This window comes from Podarcis tiliguerta (genome assembly GCF_965153285.1).
Source record: "Podarcis tiliguerta genome assembly, chromosome: 6".
Classification (NCBI taxonomy): domain Eukaryota; kingdom Metazoa; phylum Chordata; class Lepidosauria; order Squamata; family Lacertidae; genus Podarcis; species Podarcis tiliguerta.
Window position 1 is genome coordinate 67,423,111 of NC_139539.1, and position 19,841 is coordinate 67,442,951.

At 44.1% G+C, this 19,841-nt stretch overlaps 1 protein-coding gene across 5 annotated transcripts in view; it reads right to left on the bottom strand.

Annotated features, from left to right (window-relative positions):
- Positions 1 to 19,841, bottom strand: part of TTLL7 (tubulin tyrosine ligase like 7) — a 72,090-nt gene that overhangs the window by 21,604 nt on the left and 30,645 nt on the right. For 3 of the 5 annotated variants that reach the window (XM_083444854.1, XM_083444853.1, XM_083444857.1), the window contains 11 exons: positions 18,805 to 18,963; positions 16,576 to 16,792; positions 14,469 to 14,633; positions 13,836 to 13,994; positions 10,389 to 10,483; positions 7,320 to 7,467; positions 7,147 to 7,220; positions 4,669 to 4,804; positions 3,563 to 3,649; positions 1,540 to 1,729; positions 37 to 311 (listed from right to left, as the gene is read on the bottom strand). In XM_083444854.1, coding sequence (XP_083300980.1) covers positions 37 to 311; positions 1,540 to 1,729; positions 3,563 to 3,649; positions 4,669 to 4,804; positions 7,147 to 7,220; positions 7,320 to 7,467; positions 10,389 to 10,483; positions 13,836 to 13,994; positions 14,469 to 14,633; positions 16,576 to 16,792; positions 18,805 to 18,963 — 1,705 coding nt within the window. The remainder of the gene's footprint in view (positions 1 to 36; positions 312 to 1,539; positions 1,730 to 3,562; positions 3,650 to 4,668; positions 4,805 to 7,146; positions 7,221 to 7,319; positions 7,468 to 10,388; positions 10,484 to 13,835; positions 13,995 to 14,468; positions 14,634 to 16,575; positions 16,793 to 18,804; positions 18,964 to 19,841) is intronic. The other 2 variants (XM_083444855.1, XM_083444856.1) reach the window with 1 other exon arrangement.

Here is a 19,841-nt window from a genome sequence, read left to right on the forward strand (position 1 = left end):
AAACAATTCACCTCCAGGTGTGATTTGCTAACTTACCACAGGAGAATGTACAGTACCCAGGTTGGCAGTATGAGACATTTTGCCCGCAGATGAACCTCTGTTTAAAGAGTGTGACCTACTCACAGAAGACGGGCGAGAAAGCTGCACCAAATTCTTGGCTGAGAAAGGGCGGTTTTCGGCGCCTTGCATTTGCATAGACAAGACTGAAATGGAGCGAGGGCAGCTCACAGAACGCCTCATAGGACCTGACAACGGCGTGGGTGATACGTAAGAAGGGACTTTCTTAAGAGGCCGCTTCCAGTGCATTCTGCCTGCAAAGAGATAAAACGTAGTAAATGAAAAGTGAAACACCCCTTTTTCCATTTCTCAAACCAACATGTTTTTTCTTTTTGTTTTTAAACAGGGATTCCCAACCTCTTCACCTGTCCAGGACATTTCAGGGATCCCTCTTTTCCCTTACAGAGTCCCAGTTCTGCTTGGGTGCCTTGTCTACCCAACTCCACGCAACAAACACTGCTCCTGCTGACATGCGCCAGGCAAGAGCCAAGATGCACTGCACTGCTGAGGAACAGCCAATCGGAGGCAGGTTTGCTCCCTTCCTGACATCCTTCCCCCTTCTTCTAACGCCCCAGTTCTTTGCCTCAGAAGTAAGCACTGAGTGGCGGGGATGGGTGAAGGAAAGCCGAGAAGCCAAAGTTTCTGGTCCTTACGCAAAGAACTGGTTATCGCCTCTAAAGTCCGAAATGGCTTAGGACCAGAAGACTGCCTCTTCCAACCTCCCAATCAATCCCCAGCAATATAATGATAATATATTGGTGAGGTCCTTCTCTACATCCCACCGGTTTGTGAGATACACTTGGCAGGGTTGTGCAACAGAGCCTTTTCTGCTGAGGCCCCCACAACATGGAAACTTCCTACCCTAGGAGGTTCACTTGGCCCTCTATTTACCAGTGTGCCACTGTAGACTCAAAACGTTGTTACTTGAGAAAGCTTTTGGTGTGACTAGAGCTTGAATTTCTTTGTTTACTGTCTCTTTATCGTTCTGTTTCTTTCTTTCTTTTTCCCCCCTGCTGCCTTTTGGCTGTTTCATCATTGACTGTTAGATTGGTTTTTACTGATATGAGTCACCCCGAGCGTTTCCTTAGAAATGGAAAAAAGCAAGATAGGTTTTCTAACGAAAAGACACATACAGGCAGGAAAGAGAAAGACGTGACTTTTCCTGACACTGAAAGCAGGCAGAGCTGAAACTGTGAGACTCTCAAATTATAATGGGGCTGTACTCCATAGATATTTTGAGAAGCGCTACAATGATTCAGGATGCATTTTTGTGTTATACACGTGGAAAGAGGTGGGGACACAGAAGAGATAGTTGACTAAGGGGGTAGTTCAGAAGACCTCACATTCTCAGTATCTCAGATCCATAAATGGTCCCCAGTAGCTTTTTCAGATTCAGTAACCATGCGTACACATTTTGAAAAATAATAATAATAATGCATGCTTTCTGCAAAACTTCATTAGCTTTGTATTTATCTAACTTACTGGATCGTTCTATTAATTTCCTGTCTTCAACATCAAATGAGACATTCCTCTCTTTCTTTGCATTTTCGTATTCTTTTTCGGGTTCCTCCTCCCATTCAGATAGATCACTGCTGCTTTCACAGCTACTGCCGCTGCTGTTGTTCTTGGTCTTTTTCAAGAACTGCGCACTCTCTGGCATGGAATACAAGGGCTGGAGAGAAAGATGGAGAGGTGGAAGGGGAAAAAAATGTATTAACATTTCTCTCCCGCCACTTTCACTGTAACCTACTTCATTCTGGGGGGGTTGGGAGCCTCTGTGACACTGCAAGGGACCGGGTCAGGCCCAGTACATTTTGCTTCCTGCACTGGAGAAGCAAATGGTGCCCCCTCCCCCACCCAAGTCAAGGTGTATAATTTTGGTACCTGAGGCAGAAAATCTCACAAGTGTGGCTTCCCTGCCAGTAAAAATACTTCGGTAACAAATAATGACACACAAATTCAGCTGCCTGAGACCACCACCTTTCTCTGCCTAACAATAGGGCCAGCCCCAATGGGATTGTAGCATGGAAAAGTAAATATGTGTGGGAACTGAATCTCTGTATTGTTCTCTCTCTCACACACACACACTTTTACACACACACTGATTTGATTTTACAGTTTGGTAACAATTGAAAGATTCAATAAATAGACCCAAACAATGTCAAGAGGGCTGCAGGTCCCCCCAAACTGCCCTAAAGTTTCCCCTTTCAAAATGTCAGTGTAATATTGGCTACGAGAAAGGTAATACATGTCCACTAGACCTCTTTTAGGAAAAGGGGTTTCACATGCTTAGTTCTTTAAGCCACACTCATTCATATAATGTTTCCAACGTAGGTGCAACACAAGGTTTTATAAAGCGGGTTTGGAAATAAAATAAAACAAACCAGCCAACCAGCACCGGGGCATAAAACCCTAAGCAATGAAAACAAGACTTGGCCCAGTAAGCCTCACTGTAATCCCATATGCACACGGGACGCTATATCCAGTCAGGGTCATTTATCTTTCAAAATATGAGAGAGAGACAGACACAAAACAGCCACAGGAACCATTGACAAGGTCGGATAATTGTCCTCCCTCCCTCCCTCCCTCCCTCCCTCCATAAAGCAGATGCAAAACAGAACATCAGCACAAACAATCCTCTGGAAATGTATCATTTGTTGCAGGAAGACTGCCCCACTGGCCTTCGCAGCCATGGCGGTTAATCTCTTTACCAGCTGAGCTGTTGGGTTTTTATTTGCCTGTTTTCGGATGATTTCTAAGTGAAAAGTAGGTCACTCGAGATAAAAACGAGCAATTTATCTTTGCAGAGCTGTGCTGCACGTGCAGCTGAGGGTGGTGATGTACCCAGCTGTCCTTCAGAGAATCCTTAAGCCTTGGTCCTTAACCCAAAAGGGGTCACTGGGGGAGGCAAAATTAAAGGGTGACTAAGAGCCCCAGCTTTACTACTGGGGCAAAACCTGCCCTAAAATGTCCTAGTTATTACTAGTAGATGCCACCACCTACTGAATTAACAGAACTATATAGGACTCAGAGGCAAAACAGAGAGGAAGAGAATGCACTGGGGGAAAACGAGCCACAACACTGTCAGCCTGGGAGTTTGTGTGTCTGTTATATATAATGTGCATGTGCGTTATTTGACATCACGTTAACATGCAGTTTCTAAAAGAGATGCAATGCAAGGGAGTATATAAACAGATACAGCTGGCTTAGCATAAATGTACTTCCTGTAAGAAAGTGAAAATGTGCCATCTAGAGGACATAAACGGCCAGTTCAGTGCAAAAACCAAAATAGGGAGGAAGGGAAGATGGAAGAAACATCCATGTAGTTTTTGGGTGTCTTTTGTTTTAGCAAAAGGGAAAGGGAAGTATTAGAGTCTTATTGAAATTGTTCCCCAAGGGCAGGGCACCCTCCTATCAGTCTGTGGCATTAACCTTCTTGTCTGCAGAATGGCAGTGCTATCCTGATTTTACCAGTCCCAAACTTCAGAGGTGTTTAGTGACATACCTTTGGGCCACGTGGCCGGACAGATTTGCCCATTAGCTTCTCATCGTCCAGTTCACATTGTTCCAGAAGATCCAATATGTCTTCTTCCTAAAAAAAGGGGGGGGGGTTAAATCTCTGGATTAATATAAAAAGCCAGAATGCACACAAAATTATGAACATGGCATCTTGCTTCTCAGCAAGCAGAGGCTAGATTCCAAAAGGAAGGCATTATGTATTACTGTAGGCTTACTGGAGCCTAATTAGGTTGGTACAGCTAACACTGATGCCCAATTGATGCCCAAAGAATCTTCTCGCACACATGCCTTTCAAGGTGGTAAGCAGAAAATTATGCCAGTGGATGTACACTAGGAGCAGGGATGATGGCACAGGGATTCCAGCACAGCTTTTCACCTGAATGCTTTCTAAAAGTTCTACATGGGATGAGGGGAAACTGCAGATTTGCGGTTGCTTCAAAGGACCGCTGCCAAGTTTGGAGACCAGGATGCCAGGAGATGTTTCTTCCATCTCCCAAAACGTATCCCTGAAGCTTTCAAAGACACATCATTACACAACCCCTCTCTAGTAGGAGCCATTTGAAAATGGACAGACACTCACAGAGAAGGCACATTATTGGAGATAATGCTTAGCCAATGGAATGACCAGTTTTGGCAGATGTGTTGGAACATCTGGATGAATGGAAACTATCTTGGAGACACTTCCTCTCACACACCGGCCTTGAACAAAGTCAGTTCATTGCCATAAGCTGGAGGAATTGTGTGCTGAAGGGAACCCTACTGAAAACACTTGGGACCAGATAACGTCATGGAACAAAAGAGGGGTGAAAAACCTCTGGCCATCCAGGTATTTGTAGAATCATAGAATTGCAGAGTTGGGTCACCTGGTTGAACCCACCGCAATGCAGAAATCTCAACACACAGTCCCCCATCCAATTTGAAAACAAACCAGACCCTGCTTAGCTTTGCAAATGTACTAGCAGTTTTATTGCCGCACCACTGTTTGTCACACGACAACTACTGGCCATTCTGCCCAAAACCGATGGGAGTTGAGGTCCAATAACATTATCCATCCCTGGAGCAGAAATGCAAGTTGGGTGAATCAGTGGTCACCTTCATTCTTTTGAGGGGGTTGTTCATCTCTCGCTGAAGTGAAGCTGCTCTACCGGCAAGGAACGTCTGAAAGGCAGCGGCTAACAAGCCCTCATATTTTTCAAGCAGCAGCTTATCGTCAGGAGGGTAAATGCGCCTACGGTTTAAAGAGAAGGAGGAGGAGAAAAATTATGAACTGTAGCCACAAGGTCACCACACACTGCACTGAAATGAACAGGAGTCATGTTAGAGTGGGGAAGTGAGCTTCCATTCATACCACGGAGATGTGCGTATTAGTTTGATCCCAGAGGCTTATGCGCAAAACCTCCGGAGGTACGATTTGTTCAGTGTTCACCAGCAACGTGAAGCATACACTGGTGGGGACTAATTCTAGTCCAATTACTCTATGTGTGGTTTAACAGGGGTGTGGATAGGTGTTGCGAGCTCTAAAAAGCAAAGAAAACAATGGGACAGTGCTAGTTCTTCTATGGATAGAGAGGAAGGTTCGAAACGCTGAATACTCACTGAAATGTCAACGTCAAGTATGCGTGAGGCATGAAACATTAACAAAATATTGCATTCATAATTCAGAAGTGTCAAGGCTGAGTTTAAGGGGCTGCAAAAAGGAGTGGGAGATCCCAGTGCTATCCTTGAAAAACAATAATCCGTCCAGAGCCATCTCTTGCTTTCTATAAGGCTGGGAGAGGGAAGTGTCAGCCACCCCTCTTGCCTTGTCTAGCACCTGTGCTATACCATCCAACGGCCCAAGACTGCCATAGACAGCTGGGGAGGTCAGAGGAGCAGAATTCATCCAGACTTTGGGGGCTCTCTTTATCTGGGGGCAGGGGCTTGTTGTCGTTCACAAACTCTTGAAAGAGCAAAGGCCCCATATAAATAAACGTACAAAGGACTACAGGAATCCTGTGGACCTACCGTTGAAGTGCCCATGTCTACTGGACATTTCATTGCTCTAAATGAGCAGAGAAAGCACCCAAGGAACCTCAACACCTCCCTGTGGCTGTGTTCAAGGCAAGACTAACTACGGGGCAAGTTTCAGCTTGGGAGCAGAGGCCATGCTTTGCAAACAGAAGGCTGCAGGTTCAATCCCTGCCAACTTTACTTAAAAGATCCAGGTAAGATGATAAAGAAGATTCTTTGGGTGAAATCCTTAGATGATAAAGAAGATTCTTTGGGAGAAACCCTTGAGAGTGGCAGGCCAGTTGGAGTAAAAAAAATAATGGGCTAGATGGATAAATATTCTGTCTTGGTGCAAGTCAACTTCCTATGTACGTATGATTGGAAAGCTGCCTTTCAAGGGCGGTTGTCCACCAATACCGATCTTCTGACTGTAAAAAGCTCCTGATAAGCTTTCCAGGCAACCTTGGGGTCTCTGGAATACAGTTTGAAACTGGACTGGGAAAGGCTGCTGCCTCTTCTGTGATTTACAGATCCAATCCTAAGTACGACTGGGAATAAGTGCCATTAAAACACACCTTACTTCATCAGGTGCACTATCAATTAATAGCAAAGCATAACATGATCGGTCCCATAAAAAAAAAACCGTAATATTTTGCTTTCATAATTCAACCCTATTGTTCTGAGTTTGCAAAAAAAGAAAAAGAAAAGAAAGAAATATATTCAGGGACAGAAATCACCAGAGCACCCAATGGATGTTTTCACTGTAGTGTCTGGAAATAAGTAATTTTATATTTCACAGTTAATTACAGTGGTAATTTGGGGTCTTATGTTTGTGTTAGTTAGTTAGTTAGTTAGTTAGTTAGTTAGTTAGTTAGTTATTGCAAGTATTTTTCTGTCCACCTATCAAGTTCCTAACAAAGTTTACGAAAAGACAATTTAAAAGAATCATAATCTAAATGCCAAAACAAAAGCAAACCTGACTGACATTATTTGCTGAGTATTATAAACTAGCAGTTCACTAAAACAATAACCTTTTCATCTCTAAGGCTGGGTGCAGGCTTCCTGAATTCAATAGTTTGCAAATATGGAACCAGCCATGGCAGCACATGGTTCCTTCCTCGCCCTCCTCTCTAACCCACAGCAAATTCCCCCATGCTTCTTATTACTTTTGATCATAGCTTTAGAATAATATACGCACTCTCAATAATTACGGTCGATAACCTCTCATCTTGACCAAGATTTAAAACCAGGGCAGACGGGCAGAGAAAGAAATTCACTCTGGACAAAGGAAGGACAAGAAATGTCTGTCTCCAAGGTCACCTCCCGATTCTGCCAAATTGCAGTTTGTGGCGAAACAGTGTTACACCTGCCCTCTGCACCAGATGTAAATCTTGCTGCTGGTGGTAAATATTTTTAAACTCAATAACTGGCAGCACTTCCTAGTCATATCCATGCCATCCCTTTCAGCCACTGACAGAAAAGCACCTTTGCACAAATGGGATTGAGGCACCACGCTCACCTGCTACAAAGCAACGGTACCCAAGATTTATTCCTGATAGGAAGCCCAGATGACATAGCTACCTGTAATTCCCCATGTGCCTGTTTTCATGCTCTTCTTTAGAGATCTGCTTGCGCACTTGTGCCAGTCTCTCCTTCTGAAAATCAAGAAGATTTAAGAAGTGATCAAACATGTTCCTTGAGGAAGGGAAGAAAACAGAGGCTTAATATTCATTTATTTGAGAAAAGCAATCTACCAGTTCCTCTCTCCTCCTTTCCAGGGAACGGCGCTGTTTCTCCCAGTCGGAAGACACCGGCGACAGCCTTTTCATGGAGCTTTGGCCATAAAGCCTCTTCTGAGCTTCTGCTTTCTGCTTGGCTAGGTTTTTTCTTTTATCGCTTGTCCTGAAACAGAAAAGCACAGCGATGAAAGAGAAGCAATGTATCCAGTGTGGTGTAGTGGGTAAGAGCAGTAGACTCGTAATCTGGTGAATTGGGTTCGCTTCTCTGCTCCTCTACATGCAGCTGCTGGGTGACCTTGGGCTAGTCACACTTCTCTGAAGTCTCTCAGCCTCACTCACCTCACAGAGTGTTTGTTGTGGGGGAGGAAGGGAAAGGAGATTGTTAGCCGCTCTGAGATTTCTTGGGGTAGTGATAAAGCGGGATATCAAATCCAAACTCTTCTTCTTCCATCAAAGAGGGGTGCCATCTGGTGTCACCTTCTCCTAGGCCTTTAAAACAGTTTGAGCCACTGGGCAAAAAAATTCATGGCATAGGGGCCTGTCAGTGAGTTTGCAGTGGCAACGCACCTGCTGGGAGGTGAGGGAAGTGTCTTCCTCTCCCCCCACCCGACATCCACAGTCACCATCACTGTCAGGGATGGTTCAAGGTTTCAGAGGCCTCTGAGAAAGGTGCCCTCCATGAGCTCCCTCAGAGCAGGGAAAGTTCCTTTCCTCAACTCCCATTGCCTGAGAAATGAAGAGCGGAGGCACTGGCAGCTGTACCAAGGAACTGACTGGCAGTGTGAGCAGAAGCTGCCTGCCCTCCCTTTCAATAGCAGCCGCTCTTCGCTGCTTGCCTGCACACTCTAATAAATAATAATAGTAATAATAATAATTCTATTATTTGTGTTATGTATTCAGTGGTCTGGGTTTGCCTGACCTTGAGTCTGGACTAAGGATTCTGAGCTCCTGTGTTCTGATTCGATACATGATATCCAATCACAGAACATTTCAAGATTTGGGCCTCTGCCATTGGCCCTTAAACTCCAAGTGATGGTTCGCAGTTTGGAAGTTTAGACTGCCAATCACGTTGGGAGTGGGAGTGGCCCAGGTCTTCAGAAATGTATATAAGCAGTTGCTATGTCTCTGTTGTTCAGTTATGTAGTTCAATAAAGGTCCTTGCTGTTATCACTATGTCTTGTCTTGTGGGAACCCACCTACACTTCAATTTGTACCCCACCCATCTGGCTGGGTTGCCCCAGCCACTCTGGGCGGCTTCCAAAGAAATATAAAAGCATAATAAAACATCAAATATTAAAAACTTCCCTATAGTGGGCTGCCTTCAGAAGTCTTCTAAAAGGTGCACCATTATTTATCTCCTTGACATCTGATAGAAGGGCGCTCCACAGGGTGGGTTCCACTACCGAGAAGGCCCTCTGCCTGGTTCCCTGTAACTTTACTTCCTGCAATGAGGGAACAGCCAGAAGGCTCTCAGCGCTGGACCTCTGTGCCTGGGCCGAACAGTGGGGGTGGAGACGCTCCTTCAAGTATACAGGGTCAAGGCTGTTTAGGGCTTTAAAGGTCAGCACCAACACTTTGAATTGTCGGCCACATGTTCTGGTGTTCCCAAGAGCTCAGATACATACTGGAAATACACCAGCAGGAGAACAGCTTTGCTTTCCTGAAGCACAGCTCTTTCCACTGCCAACAGATTGCTGGGACAGCCAGAAAAGGCAGGCCGCCATCCAAGAAAGTGGGAAGGCCACTGAGGATCAGCTGCAGGCCAGGAGAATGCAGGGCAGGGAGGGAAGCAATGGCGTTTATCTACGTGCCCTTGGGGATGAACAGGCAAGCAGCCAGCAGCAGTGGCAGGAATAGAAGCTGCCACTTCAGCCCATCTCCTTTGTGAACGGCAGTTCAGGAAAAGGCGGAGGAAGGTATTCAGGGCCAGATACAGGGAAAGGAGCTTGACTGGAAGAGGAGAATATAAAGGCATGGGATTGGAAAGCTTCGTTTGAGGAATGTAAAAGCTGGAGTCAGCAGAACGGATCTTGGAACGGGAATGTGTTTGCCTTTTTCTATTTTGCGGTGGCGTTTTATCAAGTTGTGGTATTTTATTGCATCTTTATTACAACAACTTAAAAAATAATAACCACACAAGAAATCGATTCATGCCAGAAGGAAAATAAAAAAGAAAGCTAACTACCGGTACATTTCTGCTCCGATTCTCCGATTCCCAATCATTCCGATTGCCAATCATTCATATATATATATATATAACCAAATAAATAATCCACACCAATGAGGACAGCGAAGGAAATGCATCACATGGGGGGAGGCACCCATAAAACATTTACAGCTGAAAGCATTCTAAAAAGTAGGACGGAAAACTGCAAAAACTTTGCTCTCGTTTGCAGTTTTCTCTCATTTATTAATTACTCCCTCTCAGACTGTCATAGCACTGAGCTAACCCAACAGAATGTGCACGTCTGAAGGAATTTGGATTTCAAACGGCACCAGAAAGCTTCTGTTAAATGAAGTTGTTAGAGGTCTCAATAAACAGCCAAAGATCACAAAACTGAAATGAATAAAAGAAAAGAATGAAGACAAATTCATATTACTATAGCTAAAAAGAAAGAAAGGGGGAGGTGCAATTTGTCAAAGGTCTGTAGTATTGTGTGCCAAGGAAGCAGAATTTGGGAGATAAGGTATGCTCCCTTTGATGACAGGAAAAGAGCAAGGCTTTTCCTTTACCATCTTTATGGTCACTATATACCCACCTTTACTCCCTCTCATGACTTAACTTAGCCCCAACATGAGATCTTCCTACTGTGGGTAGCAAATTTAAATCAGAGTGCTGTCTGAAGACATTGCCTGGGCCTTCTACAGCTCCCACATCACACAAAAAAATTAACTAACATATCTTCTGATGAGGGAACGAAGTTAAATTTGGCTCAGAAGAATTTAACATAAACCACAAGTTTCCTATGAAGCATTTACAATGACTTTGGTACATCATGATGTAAATGCATCTCTATTGCCTCCCCCTTCAAAAAAGCAAACAAACCACTAACAAAAAGAACAACAGGGGAAATGAAATTTTACCTTATATTGAGCAGCTTTAATGCATTCAGCAGGACACCTTTTTTCACATCATAGTCTATTTTTTGGTCAGTACCAAAGCTCGGGGCTCGGTTAATCTGAAAAAATTAAAGACGACAGAACATCTCCAAGAATGTCTTAATCCACAAAATAACCGAGAGACATAACACTGGGGCCCAGCTTTCAAATGCCATACACCCACACTCTCAAGCATTATTCCAAACTATTTGGAAATAATTGGGGGGTGCATGCGTGCATCACTGTCTTGGCATCACTGCGAAGAGGGCCCTGTCTCTTGTGTCTGTCCGCCCAGGGCATCAGAAGATTATCAGGGTAGGTTTGGATAGATCTGAACTGTGTCATTCAAACTGTCCGGAACATTGAAGACAAAAGGGATGCCTTCAGTTTTTTGTGTTTTTTGTGTGTGGAAACCATTAAAAGAAAAAAAAAGGTAAAGGACCACTAGACGGTTAAGTTCAGTCAAAGGCAACTGTGGGGTTGTGGCGCTCATCTCTGCTTTCAGGCCGAGGGAGCTGGTGTTTTCCACAGCTTTCCGGGTCATGTGGCCAGCATGACTAAACCACTTCTGGTGCAACAGAACACCATGACGGAAACCAGAGCGCATGGAAACGCCATTTACCTTTCCGCCACAGCAGCATCTATTTATCTACTTGCACTGGTGTGCTTTTGAACTGCTAAGTTAGCAGGAGCTGGGACAGAGCAACGGGAGCTCACCCTGTCACAGATTCAAACTGCCGACCTTCTGATCGGCAAGCCCAAGAGGCTCAGTAGTTTAGACCACAGCGCCACCCGCGGGGAAACCAGTGCATATGATGTAATATTAGGACTGTAGGTTTAACTTTTCCAGCTTCAGTTAACAGTGTGGCAGCTGCATTCCAGAGCAACAGAAGCTTTCAAACCTGAGTAGAGCATGTTAACAATCCCACTGGGACATGACTATCACATACATTGTAAGCTTCTTGAAGAAAGGACGTGTGAATGGTGGACGTAGATGAGCACTCCTAGCCACTGCTTCCCCTTGTCCATCTAGGATCAAGGCTGTGTCTAGAATCTGCTTCCAACCTGCCATGTTCATCATCCAGTTTTCAGCTGCACACTCTTCCTTCTCTTGCCCTTACCCATCTCTGTCTTCTTCCTCTCTGGACTCGCCATTTTGCATATCCTCGACTTTTGCATATCCTCCTTTGCCGGCACACCATATCATTCTCTTCAATCTAGTCCTGTGTGAGCCAGCTAGGACAATTTCTTGTGTTGACAAGGGCATTCTCTCTCCCACTTACAAGCGGAAGACATCATGCAACCACTGCTCTCGCGAGGAAGCTCCAGACAGCGTAAACTGGAGGACCGGTTCATTGATTTCATGTAGGACATTTCTGTCCCACTCTTATGTACTACACAGTGTTCGCATAAAACATTGCGGCCGATCAAAAATACAAAAATAAAAATAAATCAACGCTTGAACCAAAGTTCAGTTCAGAAACAACGGGGAGTCTGAAGAGACATGTTGAGATGCATTCAACATGGAAACAAGAGGACTGTGTCTCTGAAGAAATGCAGCTATTGATGTATTAGGCTCTGTATATATTACCAGCTTTAAACTAGGTTTTCTCATTTCGGATCAAAGGTGGTTTTGGGGTAAATGCATCGAAACACAGTATTTCATAAGAAACTACAGGATAGACACAGATGGTGACTAATGTGTGAAAACTGCTTCCCAAGCCAGTGGTTAATAAAATTAGTTAATAGAAATAAACTAGCTAATAAAATGAATGTTCCAGATGAGACACTAATCTTCCATGTTTCTTCCACTAGATGGTGCAAGCACTTCCATCTTTAAAACAAGACACAAGGCCAGGACAAAGAGGGAGCAAATATTTGACTTGTCTACACTTGCTCCCTCTGAAAGTGGGGGATGTTTCGTGAAAAGGGAGTTCCCGAGCATTGATAAAACCCATTCATATTTTAAATCACCACTTCTTTTGAGCTCTGTTGTGCACTGTGAAAAAGCTCTCTTCCAGGAAGACCTTCTATGATTAGTTCTACTGGGTATATGCTGGCTTTGAGACACGGCCAAGAAGATCCACCTAGTCCAGCATCCAAAGAGATGAGAATGATGGAGAGCCTGGAGGAACAGCCCTCTGCACTCTTCTCCTGCTCTCTGCTCCCAGGAAATAAAATGCAGGGCTGCCAAAAGCCATCCATTATAATATGGGTTAGCTTTGCTCAATGACCTGGCTGTTTTCGCACATGGTTCAGAGATTTCGCATTGCATCCTTTTTGTAACACTTACAAACTGTTAAGAATGTCTGGTCCCTAATGGAGCAGACCAACGGCCCATCTATTTTATTTTATTTTTGGTAATTTTTATTACATTTTTCTGTTAAAATATCAATGACTTCCCTTCTTCTCTTTCCATAGTTCATTTTGAATATCATAAATCCCTGCATATTTTACATTAACTAAACCATTCAGCATTCTATCGAAACTTATTTACACCGTTGAATTGATCTTAATGCTGCCAACATTTTCAAGTGTACACAATTTCCCCCCATATATTCAATAAGCATTTTCCAATCTTCTCTAAACGTGTGTTCTCCTAGTTCTATATGTTAAGTCTGCAAGCAGCGCATATTCCATCAGCTGAAGTTGCCATTCTTCTTTAGTTGGGACCTTGCTCGGTTTTCCATTTTGGGGCTAACAAAACACGGGCCACAGTAGTGGCATACGTAAATAACCTTTTTTGACACCTGGGAATTTCTGTCTGAATTATCACCCAACAAAAAGGACACTGTATTTTTTGGAAACGTACTTTTAAACATTTTTCTCCGATTCATTTTGAATTATTTCCCAATACTCTTTACCATTTTACAGGTCTACCACATATGAAAGAACGTTCTCTCAACCTCATTGCATCTCCAGACCAATGGTCCATCTAATCCAGCACAATGATCTCACTGTGGCCAACCAAAGCAAGACCTGAGTGCAGCAGAGCTTTCTCCAAATGTGATTCCTAGCAACTGGTGTTCTACAGTGGAGGTAGAACATAGCCATCATGGCGAGTGGCTGATGATAGTCTTCTCCTCCATGTCTAAGGTAAAGGGTAAAGGGACCCCTGACCATTAGGTCCAGTCGTGGCCGACTCTGGGGTTGCGGCGCTCATCTCGCTTTATTGGCCGAGGGAGCCAGCGTACAGCTTCCAGGTCATGTGGCCAGCATGACTAAGCTGCTTCTGGCGAACCAGAGCAGCGCATGGAAATGCCGTTTACCTTCCCACCAGAGTGGTACCTATTTATCTACTTGCACTTTGAGGTGCTTTCGAACTGCTAGATTGGCAGGAGCAGGGACCGAGCAACGGGAGCTCACTCCATCGTGGGGATTCGAACCGCCGACCTTCTGATCTTGTCTTATTATTGTTTTAAAGCAGCTTACCTCTAGGAGCCATGGCTTGAGTTTTCTGTCCAGCAGGATATCAAACCCCAGAACTTCAAAGCAAACACTGTCACTTCCTGGAGACTGCCCTGGCCTACACATACGGTAAGCGTGAAGGACATGGGGCTCTGCTACTATGAGTGTCTTCACCACTAGTTCCTGGGGGATTGTGCAGAGAAGAGAGAGAGGGGGAAAGCAGCATCGTTATTTATCTAGGTGTTGTTTTGTTTCGTTTTAGATCACCAAAAGGCATTAAGCAATACACATTCAAATACAAGAGACAAGACTGACTGTGCAGAACTAAGGAATCTAATCAACAGCTGGTTTCACTCTAAATCACAAGGGCACATAAACAAACTGAATTTCGTTTAATGCGTTTGTCACTCGGCTGAAACAATCTGATTCTTGTGTCAATTTCCCAGCCTCAAGCCTTGAAAGAAGGCTTTGTATGAAACAGCATCGGGTTTGCACTCTGCCAAACAATTTAGCTATATAAAAATGTGCATCCAAAGAAGAACCTGCAATGAGTCAAAAACCAGATTGCGTCCCAGTCCAAGTCAAGAGGTGAGGAGCACTCGTAATAGGCCAACATAAACATCGAAAACAGCTATTGCATTATTAGTTTTCTCTTACTGAAATATCATTCCAGAATTTGGAAACGTCAAGGTGATTTGTTTGCAGAAACTCAGTAAACCACTTTATAGAGCGCTTACTGCCTTTATCTTCTGTTTCGTCCCGCTCAAAACGCTCATTATGCTTATTCACAGAGTAGTTGGTCAGGTGCATAAACAGCTGGTTCTGAAAGGAAGGGAAGACAGGAAAGGGTCGCTACTGAGCTACAGGTACAAAGACAGTTCACAGACATTAATCTGAGGTAAGCCTTTCTCTGGGTACCGCCACCAACTGACATGCCACAGGTGGCTACTGGGAAAAGATCCTTCTCACTCTTAGCCCCCCAGCTCTCTCCAAAGTTGCGTGTTGCTTGTCTCCTTTGGGTTCCATCTGGTGACAGGAAAACACCATTTTATTTTTATTCCAGGCCTTTTAAGATCATTTCTACAGTCATATGATGGTCCTTCGGAGGGTATCCCAAGGACCGAACTTACTTATTAATGCCAGTTATATCCCACGGGAGGCCAAGGTTGTGTAATTAATACCCCCCCCCCCATATTATCCTCACATCGGCCCTGTTAGCAGGGCTATTTTCTAGCTGGAACTCTCTGGAAACTCAGTTCCGGTAGCTCATATGTAGGCTCCACTGCCATTCAAAGAGTATGAGGGAGGTGTTCGTTGCGAGTTCTGGCACCTCTTTCTCTAGAACAATAGCACTGCATGTTGGGTTATAATCAGAGTTCATGACTGGAAGAAAGTCACTTGGTGAATTTCATGGGTTGGCTGGGAATTTGAATTCTGGTCGTCTGGGTCCAAGTCCATTGTCCTGATCACTACACCATACTTGCTTTCCATAGGAAGATTTCCCTCTAAGAGGGTGGAGTGAGAGCTCCAGCCAAAAAGAGGGACACTCAGTGTCTGGCGCCTCTTCCCTGCCACTGCAAAAACATCTGTGCCCCTTGTCCTACTGATGTTCAAACTCCCCCAAAGCGTGCAACGTCAGGAGTGGGCCAAGGAATGGGGTAGACCTGAAGGATCCCACACCTTCCTGGTCACCAGACATACACTAAATTAAGGAGAAAACTAAGCTGACCAAGGAGGTATCATAGTTATTTCTTTCCCACTGTTCCAAGTGAAAGAAAAATTGGGTTGCTGGGTTTTTTTAAAAGCAGAAAATGGTTAAATACAAGGTGGCTGCTGCATCCTCACTTCCAGCCCAGAAGTGTACTGGATGAGGCAGCTCAGGTGAGCATTTGGTTCTCCTTCACCTCCAACACACATTAGGACTGCAGCCCTAATCTTTGAAATCCTGGGTAAATCTGCTGCATCATCATTTTAAGCTTAGCAGCTGCACTTCAACATTTACTAATAATGAAAGCCGCTCAGAAAACATTGCTGTTGGGATAGCAACAAGAAAATGAGGCAAGGCCTTTCCACTGCAAGATGCAAGTATGTAGCTTAACAGTCCTTTCTCAAGGCACAATTTGTATTTTCTGTATCGTTGCAACTATCCCAAGGCCAGAGAGATGTCAACAACATAGGATTCTCTTGTGCTGGAGTTTCCATGGCAGTGGGAACATCTGGAACTTCTCCCAAGGACAAGTGTCTTTTCCAGTTTGATATTCTCTCTCTGAATTTACAGCCACGAGGGTGAAAAGTTAGAGCTGAAGGTCACGACACACTCATGTTGTCCACGGATTGGAAAAAGGCATGAAGAGGGGAGTCTGTTCTACTTGCATGGTTCCAAGTCACAGTAGAGATTACACATTCAAAGAAAGCTCCCCACCTCCCATTTCAGACCTTCCCAGTACATAGATGGGGGGCAAGCAGGGATGGTTAGGGGGTGGAATCCACAGGCATAGCCTTGTTTCCACACACAACAAAATGTTAAACGTGTGATCCTGAAGGAACACGTGAACAGCGTTTTCCGAGTCTGTATCTTATTAGCTAGCTGATGCGCATCACAGGCTCCAACACAAGGTGGCCCAGGTGAACAAGGACTAGAATTTGCCTAACTAAATTGTGCACTGTTTTTTGCTCAAAATTTCATTTCCTTTTCCTCTTCCGGCACCTAAACTATTTTGTGCTGCACTCAGAAGTGTTTTGTTTGAGCCTAAGAACCACTTACCAGATTTGAATCGTTGGGGGGATGATACAGCTCTGTGCCCATCCTCACTAGCCCATCATGATATAAAAATATTTTTAAGGGATCACAGGAAGTCACCAGAATGTACACTCTTAGATCAAATTTGTAGCCTTCAATAAGAAAGGGCTTGTCAAGATATTCCTGGACTATGAGGTGTTCCTGAGAATGAAGCTTCTCTGCATTTCTTGTGAGGGAGATCCTGGTTAAAAGGCACAAAGATAAGTTTTAAACACAGAAAGTTAAGTAAACCCTCAGAAATACAATTACAGCTCTGACAGATCATATGACCCCATCAGTTCAGAAACTGAGGTTTGTAACTTGCTATAACAAGACACCAACTTGGTGCTCTCCAGATGTTGTAGTCCGGTAACATCTAGAGGGCACTAGGCTAGCAAGGGGTGTCTAAGGCCATACACAACTAACAACAACAACTTATTTATATGATGCCCATCTGACTGGGTTACCCCAGCCACTCTGGGCTGCTTCCAAGAAATTAAAACACAATACGACAAACACAAAACTTCCCTATAGAGGGCTGCCTTCAGGTGTCTTCTAAAACTTCTTTATCTCCTTGACATCTGATGGGAGGGAGTTCAACAGGGCAGGTGCCATTACTGAGAAGGCCCTCAGCCTGGTTCCCTGTAACCGCACTTCTCTCAGTGAGAGACGCTCCTTCGAGCCGTACAGGGATTTAAAGGCCAGCACTAATACTTTGAATTGTCAGCCACATGTTCTGGTGTTCCCACGAGTTCAGATAAGTCCCCTTGCTTTTGAAGCCTGGTTCTAAACTAAAGCAATGCAAAATGATCTCCAACACATTTAGGACCAAGGGTGCTATGGTGGTCCCTTCATGTGTGGCTTCATTGTCACCACTAGAGATTGTGCTCATTGACTGAAGTAAAATCAGCAAGTTAAGGAATTAAATTAGCTTTTTAAGTCATAAGGTTCTCCAGAGAGTCTATCTAGCTACTTTGTTATGAGTGCCATCAATTACGTTTCTATGGCCTCTCACATAAAAAGGTAAAGGTAAAGGGACCCCTGACCATTAGGTCCAGTCATGGCCGACTCTGGGGTTGCGGCGCTCATCTCACTTTATTGGCCGAGGGAACCGGCATACAGCTTCCGGGTCATGTGGCCAGCTTGACTAAGCCGCTTCTGGCGAACCAGAACAGCGCACGGAAACGCCATTTACCTTCCCGCAGGAGCGGTACCTATTTATCTACTTGCACTTTGACGTGCTTTCGAACTGCTAGGTTGGCAGGAGCAGGGACCGAGCAACGGGAGCTCACCCTGTTGCGAGGATTCGAACCGCCAACCTTCTGCTTGGCAAGTCCTAGGCTCTGTAGTTTAACCCACAGCGCCACCCACGTCCCTTTGGCCTCTCACATTACCTTTTAAAAAAAATCTTGCCCTGGAAAATGGTTGAAGCTTTATTTAAAAGAAACCATGCTGGAAACGAGCATGAATTATTTCGCCCTATTACACCATTTCATACTAAAAAATGACTAAAAATCATTTATTGCCGCTAAGCCTGGGCAAACAACTTTAACTATGTTGGGTGCTCTTGTAAGATAAAGAATTGACCTCAGCTGCATATTTGTCATATTTGAAAAGAGAGAAAGAAAAAGAAAAGAAAAAAGCAAATGAAAACGAATGCGTGTGACAGTTTTTACTATTGTATGAAAAATCAGATTCACATCATTGTTGTTATTTCTAAATCCATGGGTCATATTTACAAAGAACTCTATAATCTATATTCAGCGCAATTCACAGTACAGTGGTACCTCGCAAGACGAATGCCTCGCAAGACGAAAAACTCACAAGACGAAAGAGTTTTTTGTTTTTTGAGTTGCTTCGCAAGACAAATTTCCCTATGGGCTTGCTTCGCAAGACGCAAACGCCTTGCGCCTTTTTCAATGCATTCCTATGGGAAACCATGCTTCGCAAGACGAAAAATTCACAAGACGAAAAAACTCGCAGAACGAATTAATTTCGTCTTGCGAGGCACCACTGTAATAGTGACAGCAGGTGAAACACAAGATTGAAGAACCTGTAAGCAGCCTTCCCATGAGCCCCAGCCTCCACCTCCCATCAGCCCCAGCCAAGGCATCCAGTGATCATGGACAATGGAAGTTGTAGTCCAGCAACATCCGGCAGGCATCAAGTTGGAGGAGGCTGACTTAAAGAAGCTTCTTTAAACCCTGCACATACCCATGCCCCATTGCACCGTTAGCTGGCTTGACGATGAATGTTTTCTGTCTACGTTTTCTCTTGAGTTCTTTTACATAATTCTGGAATTGTGTGTACTCTGCTGGGAAGATCCACGTCCGAGGAATAAAGCTGTACTCCTGAGGCTGAGATTTGATCATTCTGGGGGAAAGAAGAAGAAGAATTGCCAAAATGGCAAAACTTACCGGAACAATAAGAAACCAAGAAAGAAAGAAATTTTATTAAAGAATGGGGGGGAATCTGTGGAACACTGGACAAGTTTTTGTAAACATGCAAGTTCGTTAGCAGGATTAAAATAAAACAAGCAGTTAAATGCAGTGCTTTTTTTCTATTAAACAAATGTTTAGGGGTGCTCTCATTTTCCTACTCATATTGAAATACTGCCCCTCGATGAGGCCAAACTTAGATTCACCAAATGTTTAGGGGTATGCGTACCCCTGCGTCCCCCCAGAAAAAAAGCACTGGTTAAATGTAATACTAAAGATAAATTGGGGAGTAGGTAATAAACAGAACAATGTAGGAAATGCAGTGTTAAAAAATTAAAACTATAAGAAACTGCAAAAAGGGTGGAAGAAAGTCAAAACATATGTGTTTGTCGGGAAATTATCAGATCTGTATGTCTGTAAAACTTTTAAATAAAAAAAAATAGAAGAAGAAGAGGAAGAAGAAAGAAAGAAAGAAAGAAAGAAAGAAAGAAAGAAGAGTTTTCATATTTTGTAGCTTAAGCCTGCTATGTTTCAGTATCAGATACTAACAGTCTGAGCCTCCAACTGTTCTACTGGAGCAAATGGGTTGTATTTAACACAGTCTGCGTGAGAGGGAAATGGACTTCTGCTTGCACAATAGCCTTGACTTACCTCTCCCCGCAGTGCCCTCAAAATCTGCTCTAGAGAATTAGGAACCTTCCAGAGCAGATTCTGGGAGGTGCACAGGCTGCAGGGGAGAGAGGAGGAAGAGGGAGTCCCATTGTATGAGAGGAGGATCGCTTACACAACATCGTATTCCACTGAAGGTCATCA